At 37.1% G+C, this 13,561-nt stretch overlaps 2 protein-coding genes across 5 annotated transcripts in view; one reads left to right on the forward strand and one right to left on the reverse strand.

Annotated features, from left to right (window-relative positions):
• The window catches only part of MRPL13 (mitochondrial ribosomal protein L13), a 47,919-nt gene extending 47,484 nt beyond the window's left edge, over positions 1–435 (reverse strand). The window contains exon 1 of the mRNA XM_032316329.1: positions 153–435. Within this exon, the coding sequence (XP_032172220.1) occupies positions 153–179 (27 nt within the window). The 5' untranslated portion in view covers positions 180–435. The remainder of the gene's footprint in view (positions 1–152) is intronic.
• Positions 436–502: 67 nt separating this feature from the next.
• MTBP (MDM2 binding protein) overlaps positions 503–13,561 on the forward strand; it is a 75,873-nt gene continuing 62,814 nt past the window's right edge. For all 4 annotated transcript variants that reach the window (XM_032316324.1, XM_032316325.1, XM_032316326.1 and 1 more), the window contains exons 1-7: positions 503–670; positions 1,520–1,600; positions 6,224–6,297; positions 6,393–6,541; positions 8,194–8,252; positions 10,569–10,713; positions 11,901–12,018. In XM_032316324.1, the coding sequence (XP_032172215.1) occupies positions 553–670; positions 1,520–1,600; positions 6,224–6,297; positions 6,393–6,541; positions 8,194–8,252; positions 10,569–10,713; positions 11,901–12,018 (744 nt within the window). In that variant the 5' untranslated portion in view covers positions 503–552. The remainder of the gene's footprint in view (positions 671–1,519; positions 1,601–6,223; positions 6,298–6,392; positions 6,542–8,193; positions 8,253–10,568; positions 10,714–11,900; positions 12,019–13,561) is intronic.

Here is a 13,561-nt window from a genome sequence, read left to right on the forward strand (position 1 = left end):
ACAATCACGACCCTCGCTGGTGCTCTCCCGAGGCATCCTGGCCCAGAGACTCAAGCTTTCCTACCGACTCAGCATCACTAAGTCCACCTAAGCCACTGCCTTCCTTCTGCCGGAGTAATGCATTCCTTCAAGCTACAAGATTTCGAGCTCACCTGTGGAGCCTTAGAAAAACTGGACATGTTCCCCCAGGAACAGCACCGTCCTGTCCTCGGGATCAAGGCCAGACCTCAGCGTCACTGGCCCGGCGGGAAACGTATAAACCCAAGCATGACAGTTCCTAGGTCAGCCAGGCTTCGTCGGCTTCTCTGCTCTTCCTGGGTCTCCTCCAATCTTCCCATGGTAGCAGTTTCATTATGAAAGGAGCAAATAATGCGGTTACAGAAAGAATAACTCCCCGAAAGAACCCACCGGCCGGAAAAGCTGCAGCAAACAGACGGAAAGTGCACAATTTCCAGCCGACCTAAAGTGGAAGGGAACCGGAAGTACATCAGTAGCGCGCGACGATTTGGATGTGGAAAGCGGGACTTGACACAGTAGTTCAGCTCTGAGGAGATGGATCGGTACCTGCTCCTTGTGATCTGGGGGGAAGGAAAAGTCCCGTCCGCAGCAGGTGGGGAGGCGGAGCATGGGCCTGGAGGGTCGTCCGTGGAGGGTACCGAGAAGCTGCCGGGTAAGCGCGGGGCTGAGGATGAGCGGGAACGGCTTGCGGGGAGGGAAGAAATTTAAGTTTGCGATCAAGTTCTGCAGGGGAGGGACCTATCTCGAGTTCTCCCGGGCATTTGTTTCTCTCTGCGGTCGGCCCAGTAAGGGCTGGCAAATGTCGTTATCTTCATGGAAAAACAGGGACAGATGTGTGGATGCAAAATTCCAGCGCTCAAGTTCTTAGCACAGTAAAAATTTAACTGAACAATTCTCTGCGCCTTAGCAGTGGAATGTGTGCTTGTTGGAAATATATGCATTCAGTAGCGTTTCCGCCTCCTGTGTGTTCCAAAGGCGGGTAATGCAAAAAGGAACAAGATGGAAAAGGGTCTTACTCGCCTAGATTTTACATCCTAATGGGAGGAGACATCCCACACATAAACTAAGCTAAAAAAAAAAAATAATAATGGTAAATTTAAAAACAGTTGTAACCGTTTGAGATTGCACTCCCTTTTGGTGTTTCTGTCTGTAATCCGTATTGCATTTTATTTGTTTTGACTGAGCAAGCGTTTTGAGGAGAAAATGAATGTGGTTGTGTACAGAGTATTGTGACAGTTTCTATTCTCCACTTTAAATTCTTCGGGGAGATTGTTGGATTGCTGTTAACTGACTAGCATGTACAAACTGGACACCTTTCCTGTTTTCTCTGTTTGCATTTAATTTATTATATTGAAACTAAGATAGTTTGTAGTTCTTTTATGTACAACATAAATTTTTATGTGTACCACATATTCTTGAGAGTCTCTGATGGTGAAATTGGAATATGCCTAGATTGCATAACTCTCGAGCCTAATGAGTTAGTATGTCTTTGCTTTTTCAGCTTTAACAGCAGCAAATGTTTATCATCTCCTGAAAAGAAGCATTAGAGCTTCAATGAATCCAGAAGATAGTACTTTTCCCGGTAAGTGTAACAGAAACCTCTTATTTCTCTGACTGTGCCTTTGTACTGGAAGTAAATGTAATGAATTTGATCACTTAAAGGTACAAGAGATATTTGTTGACTGTGCATAAGCCACTGGGATAGTGGCTGAAAAAACTGAACTGAAAACTGAAAAAAATCCCTCTCGTTGCTGCTTGAATGAAATTAAGTTGTATGAAATTTATTTTAGGTTCTCAGCTTAACTTTTGTTCCCTTTTTTTTTTTTTTAAAGATTTTATTTATTCATTTGACACAGAGAGATCACAAGTAGGCAGAGAGGCAGGCAGAGAGAGAGAGAGGAGGAAGCAGGCTCCCCGCGGAGCAAAGAACCCGATCCCAGGACCCTGAGATCATGACCTGAGCCGAAGGCAGCGGCTTAACCCACTGAGCCACCCAGGCGCCCAACTTTTGTTCCCTTTATAGAATTTTCTTGCCCATCTTTAGATCCATATAAAATAGGGTTAAATGGCATTATAAGAAGGATTTGCAATTTTTTCCTAAGTACACATACATTATTAATGTTTTTACATCCATTTCTTACCATTTTTTCCACCCTTACCTCTTACTGATTCTCTTAAAAGCACAATGATCTTATCTCCATTCTTATCTGTTTTAAATTTTTCTAAGTATTTGTCTTTTGTGACCACCATTTGTTTTGTAAAAATCTTTTTCTCAAAAAAAAAAAAAAAAAAACCACAAAAAACGTTTTCTCCTGTGGTTTCTATTGACATTATACAAATCCATCAGCTTATTTTTTTTTTTTAATCAATATCTTCTCTTTTACTCCCTCTTCTTGGCCTCTGAGAGTGTCATGCAAAGACTCAGAGAAAGAGATAAGCAAAACAGGCCAAGGCCTACAAGCTAAAGGAAGCTTCTCGAGATGCTAGGATAGGGTGCTCATTTTGATAATGTTGTAATTCTCGTGACTGGACTGCCTGTTCTTTTCTGTCTTCTTTCATTAGAGAACCTCTAGTTTGTCAGGTTTAAACTGTCACCCTTGGGAAGTTATTTCTAATGTTTTTGTATTTCCCAAGTCCATTTGCCCAATTGCGTAATACTCATTAATTTTTCAAGTTGGTATGATTTACGTCAGTAGTACTATTACTGCAAGAAAGATTTTTCACGTGTGCCTTGAAAGTATATGTTAAAGAGCTTTGGGAGCATTCTAGGAATTCTCACGGTAACTTTCACTTCCTATTTGGGTGGATAGACATTTCTTATCCATTCAGTCCTTGTTTGCCCAGTAATCTGAGCCTATGTCGGTGACTGCACGCTGAAGCCATGCAAAGCAATCCTAATATAAAATCAACGGGACAAAAATCACAATTGTTCCATGACATTTTTTTGTCAAAACATTAAAAACTCTCTCACTGTTGGTTATACATGTAGAGGAAATGGAGGGAAAAAAACCCACAGTAAAACTTATACTTATTTCATAGGCTGTAATTGAAGCATTAAAAGCATTGAGAATTAAACTTTTTTCTTTTTCTTTTTGTAAAGACTTTATCCAGAGTAGTTTGAACAGTGCTTGTCACTTTCTTGTCATCGTATAACTTAGGATATAGAGTGAGCATCTCTTCTATGTTTTGGTGAATTGCCGTACTCCTGAGTTTGTATTGGCTTCTGAGGTTTTATCCTTTGCACTTTCAATGTTGTGGCATTCCTTTAATTCAAAGGTATTTGCCAGCGTCATTTTCTCTGAAACGTTTTTGTTCTTTTTGTCACAATGTGGTTTTTGTTGTTGTTGTTGTTGTTTTAATTTTTTATTTTTTATAAACATATAATATATTTTTATCCCCAGGGGTACAGGTCTGTGAATCGCCAGGTTTACACATTGCACAGCACTCACCATAGCACATATCCTCCCCAATGTCCATAACCCCACCACCCTCTCCCTACCCCCCCCAGCAACCCTCAGTTTGTTTTGTGTCACAATGTTTTTATTACAGCAGCTATTTCTAGAATCTATTTACATTAGATTTGAAAATCACTTTTGGCATTACCACTTTTTGTGGGTTTTTTTGCTGCGATTTTATTTGTTTTTTGTTTTCCTTTTGCCCATTTCCTCTTCCTATTACCTATTTTTGTAAAATATCGTAGATTTATCACTGGGAGAAAACAAGGAAACACAATTACACATTTGTCCTCTATTCATATGAACTGAATGAATAACAGATGTGCAGTGATCAGTCAGCAAACTTGGACAGTAGCAATGCGATTGGTCGCTGATCGTGATACACATCTTTGATTTATGTAGTGATTTGCGATCCGAGAAGCTAGCAGTGAAGTTTTACTTTATGTGATTATGGTTAATTAATAAGCCTTGGTAACTGGAGTTTGAACCATGTTTTGGGAGACCAGGAGTTATTGAAACCATGGTAACTGAAATCTGCTTATTGGAACCATGCAAAGAACTGCTCGCATTGAATTTCTTACCCTGGGAGCATTACTGCTTTCAGTAATACGGCAAGTCTGAGAAACTGAAAGTGTAGTATGATTATAATTGAGCTAGGGCTGGAGAGGTAGGCATAGCTAGGTGGAGGACTTTGTAAATCATGTCAGGGTGTTTGGACTTTTTCATAACAATAATTAGACATTAAAGGCTTTAAGGAAGGAGGAGACGTGGTGGCATTTGTGTTAGTGAAGTAGTCTGGCTACAGCAGAGTAGACAGAGTTGAGAAGAGTGTAGTTATGAGTGGGCTGCTGCAGAAGACCAGCTGAGAAATGAGAGAGGCAGTCAGGGTAGAGGAAAATGGATAGATCTGAAGGAAATTATAGAGGTAGAATCCACCTGACTGAGTGTTACACTGGTGTGGTTTAGGAGAAGGGGAAAGGGAGAAAGCAATCAAGAGTGATAATAGGGGACGTCTGGGTGGCTCAGTGGGTTGGGCTACTGCCTTCGGCTCGGGTCATGATCTCAGGGTCCTGGGATCGAGCCCCGCATCGGGCTCTCTGCTTAGCAGGGAGCCTGTTTCCTCCTCTCTCTCTGCCTGCCTCTCTGCCTGCCTCTCTGCCTGCTTGTCATCTCTCTCTGTCAAATAAATAAATAAAATCTTAAAAAAAAGAGTGATAATAGGTTCCAGGCTTGGCTATACTGTAAATGGTGGCATTTAGTGACCTGTCCAGTTTAGAACATGGAAACACTTTAAAATGTCAAAGTAAAAATGTTTTTTAAAAGTTGGATACATGTGTTCAGAATTCAGAAGGCTGGAGATAAAAAAAGAGTATAGAATCATCAGTGTATAGATATCAGTTCAAGCCATGAGGAAGAATGGGATTGCTTAAGGACAGTGAAAAGAGCAGAAAATCTTGAACTGAATCCCAGTATTTAAAGGAACTGAGCACTGATTTTTAAAGGCATGAGGAGCAACTGGAAAGATAGGTTCCAAGTGTTTTAAGGAGAAAGATGACAACTTTGTCATCCTTGATTCCTTTCTTACTCTTAAGTTGAAAGGTCAAGTAACAACAGCAGTAAAAACTGTCACATTTAGTAACATGCCTTTGTGGGTGTAGTTACAGTGGCATGTTGGAGACAAAAAACAAAAACAAAAACCGACTGAAATGGATTTAGAGGGCAGTAGAAAATGTGATGAGGACATAGGGACTGTCAAGTGTTGGCAAAACTTCCAGTTTATCCTTGAAGTAAAGAAATGGATATTCCTCAATAATTTGAGGAATATCTGTACAAAGTTAAATGCTAGTGGGAAGGAACTACAGAAAAGGAGAGCTGGAAGGTGCAAGAAAGATAATCTAATCAGAGTTTGGGATCTCTGGAAGACTGAGGGATAACTTTGAATTGAAAGGGCAGTGCTCCTCATGTAGTCCCAGGAAGAAATGAGGGAAGACTAGTGGGAATGCGAATAGTGTCCTATGTTTGCTGATGGCCTGTTTGGGAGTAATTACCTAATATGGTTTTTATTTTCTTAATGAAGTAGGAGGTAAAATCTTTTGCTGAGGCTGTTGGCAGAAAGTGGTAATAAGCACTTACCGTGTTACCTGGCTCCCATGAGTTAAGCTTCAGTTACCACATTTCTCCTCCCTCCTGGGAATCCAGTTTCTTTACATAGTTCTACATTCTTTGTGGCTCTAAATGGACAAGCATCCCGGGGATGACTCTTAACTTCATATCCTCATGTAACATTCCGGTCTCCAAGAAGAGAATCTTCCCAACGTTTAGGTTGTAGTTTTATCTCCTCTCCCCCTAGCCGGGATGAATCAGACCTTCATGGTCTTTGAAGAGGGAATCGCTCTTCCTAAAATGACTGACACACTTTTGTGTGACTCAATAGTAAGTGAGTGGGTGTATTTTGGGGGGTAAATTTTAGTGTTTAAAATGATGAATAAAATAGTATGGGTTTTGATTTTGACAAAATAAAAGTATTCATTGTGAATGAATGCTTTTGCTCATCAGGCAGATTGTTCTGTTTGAATTTTGGGGGATTTTAAAAAGACCCATGTTATGTATTTGTAAATGCATATATGCACACACATATCTTAACTATGTAGTATGTATCAAAAATTACATAATTCTCTAAGTATATATGCTATAACATCTGCTTGTTTGTGGTATGCCTTTCTTCTGATAAGCATTGTTTTGTTTTCAAGCATGTTCTGTAGGTGGCATACCCGGTTCCAAGAGGTGGTTCTTTGCAGTGCAGGCAATATGTGGATTTTATCAGGTAACAGAAATGCAAAAATAGCCATTAGCAAATGTCTTTGTTAATATAAATAATTTCAAGAACCCATCATTTAATGCAATCTTTTCATGTGTTAGTTTTGCAGTTCTGACTGGGAAGAGATACATTTTGATATAGAAAATGATGAAATTGAAAATGTGCTTCAAACAAATATTGAAGAATGTCTGACTGCTGAGTGTTTTGAGGAAGAAGATAGTAATAGCAGAGAATCATTATCCTTGGCTGAGTATGCTTACAATATCTTACTTTCTATAATATATTTCTATAATGTCTTTTTTTTTCTTTCTATAGAATCTTTAAAATGCTTAACATTAGACAGTATTTTAGCCACAAGAGTGAAGGTTAAATGTTTTAGCAGCTATCAGAAGGCAATTTTAGTTAATTGAAATTGTCAGTTCTTTATCTTGGAAGATAGGCAATTTGGGCCTTTTATTTGAATAAAACTATTTAAATTGGAAAACTGGGCATCTGAAAATGTTTAGTTTCTTAAGCTTACAAAATTGCAGGAATCATAAAAAGTGATACTCTCATTAATATGTTATTTTCCTAAAGATAAATTCTGCCTGGGATTATAAATTTTAAGAGCTCAAATAGAAACTTTATTTAAAATTAAAAACTGGCATTCAAACTCACTCTAAAAATGTGATTTTCATTTTGCTATTTGAGGTTGAAATATATGATTTCTTCAATTTATATATATCTTGAACATTTAGACACTTTAAAATGCGTAGTTCCTGAGGATTGTATAGATGATTGGGTTCACTTTCAGGTCTTTTGAATTGTGGTACAATATACAAGTTGGTCCAGGTGACAAAAGTTGTGATTATTTTTTCCTTCATGAAATGTCCCATCTTGAACTCATCATTAGTACCTTTCATTTTAGTCTTCTATAATATTTCATTACAAAGCCCACTTCTGTTTCTTGCAGGATTCATGTATTATAATATTTCTGTAAATTACTGGACACTTTAAAAATTCTGTTTTCCTCTTTTCAAATTATATTTGTTTGTACAATTAATGAAAGGAGATTTTGTAGAACTGAGCAAAAGATATTGAACCAGGGGTCATTAAAGGTGGTTTCTAGGTACATGATGGTGGGCCGGTCACTCCATTTCTCTGGTCCTTTATTTTCTCGTTCATGAAGTGTTGAGATCCTTTCAGGTGATTTCTAAGGTGCCTTCCCCTCTTAGAGTTTTTATCATCCCAGGTTTTCCCACCATTATTAACAGATGGTGAGTAATTATTTCTAGTAAGTGACCTAATAATTATTTCCACAAGAGGGAGCTTGAAAACTATACTTTATCAGAAGATACCTTAAGTTTTCTAGACAAAGGATTTAAGTAACTTTATGTTATGTTTATGTTTATGTTTATGAATTTTTGAGGAAAAAAATCATCATTTGGATAAAATGAAAAGATTTTGAGGAATTGGAGGACATCATCATATTTTCCAACTGGGGCTATTTTATGCCTTTCAGAGAAAAGCAGTATCCTTCTTTATTAAACCCTTAGCAATACTTACTTTTAGGGTTCAGAAAAATGTTTGGTCTATTACTTAGGATTTATGTTTCATATACTAGGTATAATTTAGAGGTTCCCCCCACCCCCGTTTTGTTAGTGTTGTTTGTTTTTGATGGTGTGGCTAAAAACTTGGACTCAGTGTGTAAATCTTAGCTTCTACACCTACTAGTTATGCGACTGAAGCAAATTTGTTTAAGGATAATAATAGTAGTAGTGTCTCATGGATTGTCATGAAGATCACATAAGATAATGCATTTAACATACTTAATAGTATCTGGCACATGGTCCATTTAATATTACCTATTATTATTATATGTAATGTGAGGATGTGTTTTTCTAACTTACCCTTTTATTTTAGCCTATATGAAGAATCTGCAGAAAATTTGCATCAGCTGTCCGATAAACTTCCTGCTCCTGGTAATATTTTCTGACTGTTTTCAATAATTCATATCTTATCTTATACTTTCTGTGAATGAGTGATAAATTCAGTCTTTATGCTAGTGTTCTCACTTCTAATTTCAAAATTCAAAATGAAAAAAAAAATTTTTTTAGAGGGAGTGAGAGAGAGAGAATCTTAAGCAGGCACCACACCCAGTGTGGAGCCCAATGTGGGGCTCCATCTTGGGACCCTGAGATCATGACCTGAGCTGAAATCAAGAGCCATGGATGCTCAACCTACTGAGCCACCCACGTGCTCTGAAAAATAATTTTTTAATTGAAGTTGATACAAAACACAATCCACTACTTTAATAAAGTATATTACTGAGACATTATAGTTCTCATAATTGTTTTTATTTAAACAAAAATTAGAACTTAGAGAATTAAATACCCATCGTTTCCTTATGTAGTTATTACTGAGGAATGTTTCCTCTACATACCCTTGTTTTCCACAGTATGTTCTATAGAATACTAGTCCTATGAACACCTCTAGGAGAAAGAAGTTCTTTAACCTACATCGTTTGGATAACATTCTTATAAGATGTGAGGTCACTGTATACATTATCGAGTAGAATGTTATACGATAAAAGAAGCCCTTTAGTCAGTTGTCTTTTAAAATGATTTTATTTATTTGTTTGAAAGAGAGACAGCAAGAGAGGGCACAAGTGGTGGAGAGGGAGAAGCAGGCTGCCAGTTGAGCAGGCAGCCAGGGCTCGATCCCAGGACCCTGGAATCATGACCTGCACCGAAGGCAGCACTTAACTGATTGAGCCACCCAGGTGTCCCTACTCAACATCTTTTTTTACAGAGCTCCCCGCCTTTTTTTTTCTACTATAATGGAAAGCATATTTTTTGAAATACTGCACCATACTTTTCTTAAAACTGTATTCTGTCTTAAATTTATCTTTCTTTGTGTCAGTCACGCAGCTGACAGCTAAAGCTCAGTACAGTTTGGCATCTATAAATAATTTTGAAGAGATTTCTTGAATATTGTCGTCATTGAAGGTCATTTATTAGGCAAATGGTTGTTGTGTCTATTATATGTAATGTATTGTACTGGGAGCAGAGTATGTGATGAAGAGTAAAGCATATGTGATACCATGAAGGACTTGATAGCTTACCATCTAATCCTTATATTCAAGATCCTATTTTAGTGTAAAGGTCCCGTATGGAAAATAACTGAATACATAGATAAATAAACATCAGTTTTTTAAATGAAATGTGTAAAATTAAAAATATGTGTTGAAATATATAGTTGCTGTTTTGGCAAATTAGAATGCTTTCATTATCAAATTTCTTTTTTTTTTTTAAGATTTTATTTATTTATTTGACAGAGAGAGATCACAAGTAGGCAGAGAGGCAGGCAGAGAGAGAGGAGGAAGCAGGCTCCCTGCTGAGCAGAGAGCCCGATGTGGGACTCGATCCCAGGACCCTGAGATCTTGACCTGAGCCGAAGGCAGAGGCTTAACCCACTGAGCCACCCAGGCGCCCCCATTATCAAATTTCTATTTGGTTTCTGTTTCATTTATATTATCTTGGTCCTTTGGCAAATTTATAATTTTATAAAATGTGAAGTTTCATGTAATTATACTTTTTTTCCTTAAGAGCTAATGATGTTGTCAGTGTAACTGAGTTTTCTGAGGGTTTTATTGTCCTATAAAAAGAAATAATGTATTTGAACCTTATAATTTTATATTACTTCATTCTCTTTTGTGTAAATTAAGTGTAGAAAAATATACTGAAATTGCCCAGGTTTTTTTCTCTGTTCAGTACAACAATAGCATTGGTGATCTCAAGAGCAACATATATAATTAAGCACTGGCACATAATTGGCAAGTAATTATGATAGACTCCATTGTTTCCTAGTATATGCTAGCTATTAAAGATAACATGCCTTTAAATCAAATGATTAACATTTAGAACTTTTGAACTTCTAAAGATATGTTTTGTTTTAAAGAATTTCAGAAGTTAAAGTTAAAATCCTTCTTTGTCTTCCAAATAAACATAAAATTCAGTGTTTAGAGTACTATTTTGAGACATATATGATTTTTTTTTTTTTTAAAGATTTTTTCTTTATTTATCTGACAGAGATCACAAGTAGGCAGAGAGGCAGGCAGAGAGAGAGGAGGAAGCAGGCTCCCTGCTGAGCAGAGAGCCCGATGTGGGGCTCGATCCCAGGACCCTGGGATCATGACCTGAGCCGAAGGCAGAGGCTTAACCCACTGAGCCACCCAGGTGCCCCGAGACATATATGATTTTTAAAAAAATTATGAAAATGCCTTATTCTCTTTCTAGGTCGAGCAATGACAGATATAGTACTGTTGCCTTCTGAAAAAGATCCTCCTAGATTGAAAGACTGTCTGCCTGCTGTAGGAGCACTAAAACATCTGAAGGAATGGTATTCAGCAAAGGTTACCATAGCAGGAAATCACTCTGAAACGTAAGCTGCTTTGTTCGTATTTGCTCACAGTGTTTCTGTTTTTACAGTTAGCATGGTATCCTGTTTTTAACAGACTTAGATTTCAAGATAGTTTTATGTCATACTGTTCTTAGAGGTTTATCTATTGAGAAGAATCTAGATTTTTCTCGTTTCGTACTTTATAGTCCTGAGACATTTAAGTTTTTAGTAAATATCATCAGTGCTGTTTTATAACTATTATTGAGCATTAATTATCTAAACACACTGTGTGCCTTTAAATAGGTACATATTGTCCATTGAGCACCAGGATGAATACCCTGGATACAGGGATACACAAGATTTGTTACTTGTTTGTTTTATGTGAAATGTAGAAACAAGTATGTACTGTTATGTTTTATATTTTAGTAAGGACTAATTGTATCCTTAAAGTATTCAATTGGACTTAACTTCATGATTTTATTCATTTAACAAGTGTTTATTGAGCACTGACTTTATGCCAAGCACAGCAATAGATGCTGATGAGTTAAGAAAGCGAGATTTGATCTAGTTCACTGAAATACAGGGAGAACTAGGAATGCTAATAGCCATCATCATCTGTGGTAAGTGCTTCTATGCAATTCCATACAGAGCTGTAGGAGAAAAATTTTAGGAGCACCATTCTCCCTTTGAAGATAAAGGACTGATAACTAAGTCTGTGTATCTGTGTACATGTGTATATATCAGGCACACTTCAGCTAATAAATAGTAATAGGAGAATCTGTTCCTTCATCTGTAGTGTTAAGAGTAATTCCTCTTGGGCGCCTGGGTGGCTCAGTGGGTTAAGTTGCTCCCTTCGGCTCAGGTCATGATCTCAGGGTCCTGGGATCGAGTCCCACATCGGGCTCTCTGCTCAGCAGGGAGCCTGCTTCCCTCTCTCTCTCTGCCTGCCTCTCTGCCTACTTGTGATTTCTCTCTGTCAAATAAATAAATAAAATCTTAAAAAAAAAAAAAAAAAGAGTAATTCCTCTTAACAGGATAATGAGATTAAACAGACATGTAATAGTGACTCCCTCAGAGACTGACTTAAGGAATGTTTTATAATATTAGTAGATAAAAGCCATGATAGAAACTTTGCATTTTTGCCTGTTAGGATTATAGTTAACTATAACCGTTAAATCAAAGGAAGATATAAAACCCTGTATTTAACCATCATAATCTTTTATTTGTAGAAATTGTCAGAAAATTGCAGAATACCTCTCTGCTAACGTTGTATCTTTAGAAGATCTCAAAAATGCTATTGACTCAAAGGAATTATGGAGGGGAAAGATTCAGATATGGGAAAGAAAGGTAAGTGGATTTCTCAGTTATCACGGTTTGTAAAGCAGGCCTTTTAGCTTTATTTACAGCACAGATACTTGAAATGAATTTGAATGACAATGTACCTCATATAGATGTTCTAGAATAGCTCTAAGAATTTTGTGTGATAATAGGAATGTTCTGCCTGTGCTAATAATACAGTAGTCACTGGCTTTATAGTGCTACTGAGCACTTTATGTGTGATTACATTAGTGATTATTTCAACCAACAAATAGAATTTTTAACTTTATTTTAATTATATAGTCACCATGGTTATCTTTTGGACACTGCAACTCTAGAATATAAGATTCTTTAAAAAATACAGAATTTGACATTAGTTGAGTTCATGTCATTGATCCAAGATGCCTTATTTCATTACATGTATAGACTATTAGAAACCTGCTTAGAACATCTCTTAACTGTAATACCACTTTTTTTTTTTTTTTTTTTTAGATTAAATATTTATTGTTAGGGAGAGAGTGGGAGGGAGCAGCAGCCCGGACATCGGGAGAGGGAAAGAAAAATCTCAAGCAGACTCCTCACTGAGTGCAGAGCCCAGTACTAGGCTCAGTCTTACCACTCTGAGATCATGACCTGAGCTAAAATCAAGAGTCAGACGCTTAACTGAGTGAACCACCCAGATGCCCTGTTGTAGTACTACTTTAAGTGTTCATTACTTTCTACTAATCGGCTCTCTGATTTTGAATAACTTTTTTTTGACCTCACAAGATCCTAGATTTCTCAACTACAAGATGAAAATATTAGATTAGTTTAACTTCTCTAATCTTAAATTTCTATGAGGTTCCAATTCTATTTTGGCATCTTTTATGATGAATGAATATGTTTAGTGGCTTTTATAAGTTGTGTGCTTGTTAAAGCATGCATCTAGTATTTTACATATTTTTGAATATAGGCAAAACTAAATAAAATTTCTTGGGACACCTGGGTGTCTCAGTTGGTTAAGCATATGCCTTTGGCTCAGGTCATGATCCTGGAGTCCTGGGATCGAGTCCCACACTGGGCTCCTTATTCAGTGAGGAGCCTGCTTCTCCCTTTGCCTGCTGCTTCCCCAGCTTGTGCTCTCCCTCTCTCTCTGACAAATAAACAAGTAAAATCTTTAAAAAAAAAAATACCAAAAATCATAAAGTTTCTCAGTGTTTGTTCAGGGTGACTTGGGAATATGAGTTGAGTCTTGTGTTTCTATAAAGATTTATTGCACTAATTACTAGATTTTTTTTCCTTTTCAATTCACCCTTGACTATGGCTTAATAAAACTTCTAATAAGACAATAGGACTTAATGTGATTGGGTCCTTCTTGCTGATTTACATGCTGTCTCATCCTTACCTTAGGAAATACCAGTCTGCAGGTAATCCTTCTGTACAAGTGGTTTTAATGTAAACAAACCACATAGCCATCTGGAAGTGTATAGGATAGAATTAGCTAGAATTGTTTTTGTATACATTTTTTGAAACTACATGTTTGCATATACAAAATAATGGCAGAGTTCTCCTCATGTGATTCTTTTACTCTTTT

The sequence above is a fragment of the Mustela erminea genome, chromosome 16 (genome assembly GCF_009829155.1).
Source record: "Mustela erminea isolate mMusErm1 chromosome 16, mMusErm1.Pri, whole genome shotgun sequence".
Taxonomy (NCBI): domain Eukaryota; kingdom Metazoa; phylum Chordata; class Mammalia; order Carnivora; family Mustelidae; genus Mustela; species Mustela erminea.